Source organism: Syngnathus floridae, chromosome 16 (assembly GCF_059516105.1).
Source record: "Syngnathus floridae isolate MCC-2025c chromosome 16, RoL_Sflo_1.0, whole genome shotgun sequence".
Taxonomy (NCBI): domain Eukaryota; kingdom Metazoa; phylum Chordata; class Actinopteri; order Syngnathiformes; family Syngnathidae; genus Syngnathus; species Syngnathus floridae.
In genome coordinates, this window is record NC_142428.1 from 12,374,414 (window position 1) to 12,381,457 (window position 7,044).

The following is a 7,044-nucleotide window of genomic DNA, read 5'->3' on the forward strand; positions in this document are numbered from 1 at the left end:
GTTCTTCTCCTCCAGGTGAGCCTGGCAAGCTTGGTAAGTCGACGCGGACAACGGCGGCGTGCCAACAGAGTCCACTGCATTTGTGTTCCACAGAGAAGGCCTAGTTCGCTCAATGACCTGGACCGCGGTTGCGGCCAGCAGGACGGTGAAATGGAGTTCCTTCTAGTTGTGGAGCAGCGGCACATCATCGACGACTTGTCCAAGGTCTTCAGGCAGGCGACTCGGTGCACGTACGGCAGCGCCGCGCTCGCTCGCTGTCGCCAGGAAACCTTTTCCGTCCAAAGCTTGGCCGGCGGCCGCCATCCAAAAAATTGGCCCCTTAAATTCCGACCTTTCAAGCAGGAGCATTGTGCGCACGCGTTTGAACATGCTTTAGACTTGTTTTGCCGTTTTCAGCAGCTCAAAGCTCCCGTTTTGTCAGCGCCTTTGCCACTCGCTGTGCGCTGAAAACGACGGACTTGCCCGGCTGCTCAGCCCGTCAACCATGAGCCGCGAGCGCGACGTCATTGTCCGTAGGCAGCTAGTGGCAAAATGCACCCTGTTAGAGTTGCGCTCGCTCCAACTTATTTTGCAAGAACCACACGGGAGACAAGTAAGTTCTTTTGGACACCTGCAGGTGGAGAGTCCATCCGTTGTACGAATTAAGTCTGACTCTCGGCTCCTGCACGAGCATTTTAATTAAGAGAAACAGGGTGGGTGTAAGAGTGGATTGAATAGAGAAAGCCCTTGACCTCTAGTCAAAACATAGCAAGGGGTGTTTTACGACTTTGTGTAGGAAGGGATAAGCGATAGGGATAAATAAGGGATAAATAATATTATTTATTACAGGTTGCAGTCAAAGTCAAAGCAACATAATGATACGATAAAGATAATCTGGAAAACCCTGACACACCCTGTAGTTGTCACTTTTGGAAAAGACGAGCGTCCCTCCAATCATCGCCGGTGACGTGTTTTTCAGGCTCTGGAGACAGGAGCTCATGTCAGAAATGTCATTGTGAGTCGCGTTTGTTTCTGCGCCGGAGCCGTTCGTTCCCTTTGCATCCAAAGAATCTCAAAGGCGGATTATTTGTGTCGACAGGAGAGAGATTTGCTGCTACGATACCGACGTCGAGAATCTCTGAGGAGGAACAAAGCGTGAGGTCCTGCAAGGTGAGTCTGTTTGTTTGTGGCTGCTTGGTGTTGCGCAAGATGAAATGGCCTTTTTCTCGCTATCGTTCCTCTCGTCGATTCATCGTGAGGTGTCGCTTCAGTTTGTTCAGAGAGATGTTTGCTTCCGCGCCCGCAGGTCATCGAAACATTTTACGGCTACGACGAAGACGTGTTGGTGGACTCATCCTTGTCTTTTCACACCGACAGAACCCCCGACACGGAACCCGAAGAGGTAGCCCGCAATTTCTGCCAGCGTATTGGCACCAAACATTCCTCTTCAGCCTGGAATCGGACTCGTCTTTGCGTCGCGGGTGCTTTGTCGCCGGTCTGACTGATTCTGGTACTAGTGCTGTGTTGCATTGATGTGTGCATGAAGAGGCGGAGCTTCGCTACCGCCAGCTGACGCAAGAATATCAAGCGCTGCAACGAGCCTACGCTCTGCTAGCCCAGACCAGCGAAGGGGACTACGACGCCGAGAAGGAGATCAAGGTGGCGCCCCTTCCCGCAACCCCCGGCCGGGTCGCAGCCTCCCCGTTCTCACCCAGCCTCGGGTGTTCTCTGGTCTGAAACGAGGAGGAGGAGCCTCCCTCCTCCTCCTTTCAGACCAGAGAAAAGCTGATGGTAGAAATGGGTCACTATCAAAGCAGAGTAGCAGATCTGGAGTCAGCGCTGAAGCAACAAGGACAGGTAAGCTCATCAATGAGCACACCTTTTTCTCAGACAAAATAGCTACATTCTTCAGTCACTCATTCGTCTGGCATTACTGGACCAACCCCCCCCCGAACGTGGCTGGGAAAATGCGGAGAAAAGCAAATGTCATTTTCCAGTCAACCAAAGAATTTGTGGATGAAAATGACACAACATTCCAAAGCTGTCCACGCGTTTGTCTCTTCTAGAATGTCAAGTGGGTGGAGGAGAAGCAGCTGCTGCGTCAGAGCAATCAGCAGTTGGCCGAAAAGGTGACGGAAAGAAAGGCGCTGGGCGGAGTCGCTTGGCGTCACACCCGTCGGGAAGCCCCGCAGATGAGGTCTGACTGTCTTTTCAGGTCAGGCGGATGGAGGCGGAAGAAGCGCGTCTGAAAGAGCACATCCAGGATATCCGAGACCAAAACGAACTGCTTGAGTTCCGCATCCTGGAGCTGGAGGTGGGAAGACTCGCACAAGCGTGTTGAGGCCAGAGATGGGACGGACGGACGGACGGACGGATGCATGCCTCTGCCTTTCAGGAGAGGGAGTGGCGCTCCCCCGTCTTGAAGTTTCTGCAAGTCCGTTTCCCAGACGGCCTCAGCCCTTTGCAGATCTACTGCGAGGCCGAGGGCGTGAGCGTACGTAAGGCGTCCCTCGCAACCCTAACCTTAACCCGAGGTCCCAGAACACCTTACATTGCTCCTTGCGCCTTTCCCCCGGACATCGTCATCAGTGATCTGATGAAGAAGCTGGACATCCTGGGCTATAACGCCGTAAGTGTATGTCGAACTCCTTATGTTCGCACTCCACGAGACTCGGCGGCTCAAATGTGACTTTTGGAAGGCTTTGCGCTGAAAGAAGCTTGTTGACGCTGTGCCTTTGGGCTCTTGCAGAATCTCACCAACGAGGAGCAGGTGGTCGTGATTCACGCCAGGACCCTTCTCACCCTAGCCGAGAAGGTAACGCGCACGTCCACGCACGCTCTCGCATTCTGCTTATGTGACAGCAGCCTTTCCTCAGTGGTTAGAATACATCAAAGTGACCAAGTCAGCACGTCAACCGAAGATGTTGGACATTGAAAGTGAGAAGGTAGACAGACACGCGACATCAGCCAAGGGGAACTCCGGCAATGTGCCCCAACAATTCTGACCTTGAGCTATGCTAGGATATGTTCTGCAAGCAGAAGGGCTACCTGGATGAAGAGTTGGACTTCAGGAAGTGTTCCATGGACCAGGCTCATAAGGTAAGCCGCCCTCAAATCTCCCGCCGGACCACTGATGGACGAGGATTGCGGCCCAGAGGATCCTGGAGCTGGAGGCCATGTTGTACGAGGCGCTACCGCAGCGGGACTGCCCCGCCACGGACGGCGAAAAAGCCAGCCACGCTGGCGTGAATGACGTGCTGACGGCGGATCAGAGAGAAGAGCTTAGGAGCGCCGTGGACCAATGGAAGCGAGCCCTGATGTGCGAGTTGAGGGAGCGCGACGCTTGCATCCTCCAAGAGAGAATGGATCTGCTGCACAGCGCGCAACAGGTAAGGGCCCAAAGCCAGCCCGGCACTTACTTGCACGCTTACTGGCTTTTGAATGCCACTTTCCATTTGTCCGTCCTAGAGGAACAAAGAGCTGAAAGAATTCATCGAAGCTCAGAAGAGACAAATCAAACAATTGGAGGAGAAGTTTCTGTTTCTCTTTCTATTCTTCTCCTTGGCCTTCATTCTGTGGCCCTAACACCAGCTGGTGAGTGAGCTCCAGCGGCACCGCACTCGACACCTCCGATACACTGCCAGCCGGTCTCAGACGTTGGCAGACGCTCCGATGCCAACGTATACCCCCCGCCATGGTGACAGAGGCACCGCGTCACACCGGCGCTCATCCAATCAGAAGGCAGGAAAAGCAAATTCACATGCAGGGCACTTTTGAACCAGAAGAGAGCGCCACAAAAAACGGTTGTTGCCCCAAACGCGCACTAAAAAGGGTCAGAATAACAACAGTCCCACTGGCCAGCCGGGGCCACCCGTCCAGCTGTTTCTTCAGGGGGGGAAAAAATTGGAGTCACCGGTGAGTACATTTTGCATTTAGCTCTGCTTTTCTGCTTCTGTCTTCAAGTGTGTGGCATCCTGCGATCAAAGATTCAGCCAACCCCAAAGCGGTTGACCTCAACGTCCCACCACCATGCCTACCAGAGCAGGTGACGTGATGCTTTGGACATCCTTCCGTCTCAGATGCCCAAAAGTACTCTTTGCCACATCTGCGGCAATACGGTGTCTTTTCAAAGGTGCAAATAAATCCAGCGTGGGCGGAACACGCACGTCTTCGGTTTTTCCCGCTTTGTTTGTGTGACAGCTGTTGTGAAAATTTTATACAAATAAAGTTGTATAGTACAGGTTTGGCCAAGCCGCAACTCCCGAACCGCATGCGGCTCTTTTATGTTCATATCAACATTTGTGTGTGTGTGTGTGTGGGGGGGGGGGGGTTGTGCGTGTTGGCTTCACTTGAGTTCAATTTGGTATTTTGGTCAAAAGCGCATGTGGTGAAATTCCACAAAGTAGGATGGGCAAACACATTTCTTTAAACTATGAGTGTCAATTGGGCTCTCGAAATGGCAGGGAAAAGATGCACAGCAAAACGAAAATATGTAGATGAACACAGGACGTTTTAATCAGAGTGGGAAAGTTTCTATTTTTTGTTGAACGTGATGGCAAACCATTCTGCCTGATATGTCAGACCTCAGCGCATTTCAAAGATTCAAATCTTCAGCGCCATGCACTTCAGCTCACTCCATGCTAACATTGATCAGGCGTCGAACCCGCAACATCATGCTTAAGAGGTGGACATGCTAACCAGTGCGCCATTATGTCAACGCATAATAACTGTAAGTCTACTGATCAAAACAGCGGTTACTATATGACGTCGCTACGTCGTGGTCACGTGACACAGACAAGACGTCAATGGACGTGGGCAGAGTTAACTTGTTTAAAAGGGAGTGGGCAGAAGAAATATTTAATTTATTTAAATCTATTTTGAGTGCACACCATTATGCCAATGCATAACAACTGTAAATCTACTAAACAAAACAGCGGTTGCTATATGACATCTGCCACGTCGTGGTCACGTGACATACGTGACGTCGATGGGCGGAACTTTCGCCGGAATTCAAATCCGCGGGGAGAGTTAACTTAAGAGAGTTAACTTATTTAATTTATTTAAATCTATTTGGTGTGTGCGCCATTATGTCAATGCATAACAACTGTAAGTCTACTAAACAAAACAGCGGTTGCTATATGACGTCTGCCACGTCGTGGTCACGTGACGCGGACGTGACGTCGACGCCTACTTTACATCCCACCGATCACAGGACTCCTCGGCTGCATAACCGTGCCCCCTTCCCAACCAATCGGATTTGCTATACGCGAAAACGACGCCAATGGAAAGAACTTCCACCCAAATTTAAATCCGTGGGCGTGGCTCGCAGCAGGAAGTAGGAAAATGGCGGCGATGTTGACAAAGACACAGCGGATGGTAACATACGACTAACAAGAGAAATATTTTTATTTTCTGCTTGCAACTGGACCATCCAGAGCGTACACGGTAAGTACAACTCATCGTTTTTAAAAAGAAGTACTTTTGTTGCCCTGAAAAGCGAGTGAGCGTGGCGTTTGTGGGGGACGTCGAATTTCGACGATTCTTTCTGGTCAACGGTTGTAAATGATTGCGTTGATTAAAAAAGAAAACTTGATGTAACTCTACTTTTAACTGCCGTTTCAGATAGATTTGGAATTGCATCACATCCAATTTTGCCTAGAGCGTACACGGTAAGTAACACTCGTTGTGTTTAAGGAGATTTACGTTTGTAATAGCAGAAGTGTAGCCGCGTTGCGTTGTACGTGAGAATGTTGGTCCAGGCGAAATGTTAATGTTTAATTTCATTCCTTTAGGTTCCACGGTGTTTGTTGGCTGCAGGTTTTCCACTGCAAGAAGAGGCTCATATCATTGACCAGGAGCGAGCTACAATGGTGAGTAGCCATAACATTTATGTTAAACACTTCCTATTTCATGTCTAACAGTACTTGATTTAACAAATAACCATAAATAAATACAGTGTGGGCACTGAAGTTAACATATGTGATTATACTGCCTAATCTGTCACCGAGTAGATTGTTGCAAAGTAATATAAGATCCAAAGTTGTAATTCAGAATAGTTTTCAAAAGAAGGCCATTAGAATTATATACAAGTCTGATTACCTTGAACATAACAACAAGCTATTAATTAAATCACAAATTCTTCAATTCAAAGATTTGGTAGATTATCAGACAAATAATGTCTAACAGTAATTGATTTAACACATCACGATAAGTAGATTGAGTGTGGGCACTCTCAAGTTAACATATGTGATTATACTGCCTAATCTGTTACAGAGTAGGTTGTTGCCAAGTAATGTAGAATAGATCCAAAGTAGTAATCCAGAATAGTTTTGAAGAGGCCATTAGAATGATAAACAAATCTGATTACCTTGAACATAATAACAAGCTAAGTGTTTAATATGTCCTATGAAGTCAAAATTGGGCACCATCATGTGGTGAAATTTGGAATTGCATCACATCCAATTTTGCCTGGGAACAAACAGATTACATAAATCTTAGTTTTGAATAAGCCACTCCTTCTCAAACAAGTAAACTCTGCCCATTTTGCGCAGTAGATGTTCTGTTAATATCTAGTATTTATACAAAGTCATAATTTAAATTGCTTTCAACCTTCATTCATCGGTTCAACCAACATTACTCGCTCTTATTACCAACTTGTATTGATTTAACTAAGCGTTTAATACTTCCTATCAGGTCTCAAATCGAGATTTGGCAAAATACAATTTCAGCAAATCCAATTTTGCCAGGGAACAAAAATAGATTAAATAAACTAAATAAGTCCTCTTCCCATTAAATAAATCAGAAAAGTCTGTCTTGTAACCAGTCCTCTTCAAACAAGTAAAGTCTGCCCATTTTGTGCCGTAGATTTTGTGTCTATGCCTAGTATTTAAACAAAATCATAATTTAAACGACTTCTTTCCTTCATTCACTTTGGAAATTTGGAATTGCAGCAAATCGAATTTTGCCAGGGAACAAAAATAGATCAATTAAACTAAATAAGTCTTCTTCCCATTAAATAAATTAAAAAAGTCTGTCTTGTAACCAGTCCTTTTCAAACAAGTAAAG

At 47.5% G+C, this 7,044-nt stretch overlaps 1 protein-coding gene across 3 annotated transcripts; it reads left to right on the forward strand.

Moving 5' to 3' along the window:
* Positions 1-1,702: 1,702 nt before the first annotated feature.
* LOC148385741 (janus kinase and microtubule-interacting protein 3-like) lies at positions 1,703-4,232 on the forward strand. 3 transcript variants are annotated; one of them, XM_088400837.1, is made up of 10 exons: positions 1,703-1,836; positions 2,046-2,108; positions 2,195-2,293; positions 2,375-2,614; positions 2,729-2,794; positions 2,856-2,924; positions 3,001-3,078; positions 3,135-3,368; positions 3,448-3,573; positions 3,943-4,232. In XM_088400837.1, the coding sequence occupies exons 1-9, from the start codon at positions 1,768-1,770 to the stop codon at positions 3,562-3,564; spliced, it is 1,035 nt and encodes a 344-aa protein (XP_088256963.1). In that variant the 5' UTR covers positions 1,703-1,767; the 3' UTR covers positions 3,565-3,573; positions 3,943-4,232. The 3 variants fall into 3 exon arrangements, with proteins under 3 accessions (XP_088256963.1, XP_088256965.1, XP_088256966.1); XM_088400839.1 differs by having other exon boundaries at positions 2,375-2,608; XM_088400840.1 differs by lacking the exons at positions 2,729-2,794; positions 2,856-2,924 and having other exon boundaries at positions 2,375-2,608; positions 3,019-3,078.
* The last annotated feature ends 2,812 nt before the right edge of the window (positions 4,233-7,044 follow it).

Bases quoted from the DNA above. Each gene is read 5' to 3' on its own strand.
- LOC148385741 (XM_088400837.1), top strand. From the start codon at position 1,768: ATGGTAGAAATGGGTCACTATCAAAGCAGAGTAGCAGATCTGGAGTCA. The intron at 2,795-2,855 runs GTAACGCGCACG...GCCTTTCCTCAG, and splicing joins TTCTCACCCTAGCCGAGAAG to TGGTTAGAATACATCAAAGT. The intron at 2,925-3,000 runs GTAGACAGACAC...GAGCTATGCTAG, and splicing joins TGGACATTGAAAGTGAGAAG to GATATGTTCTGCAAGCAGAA.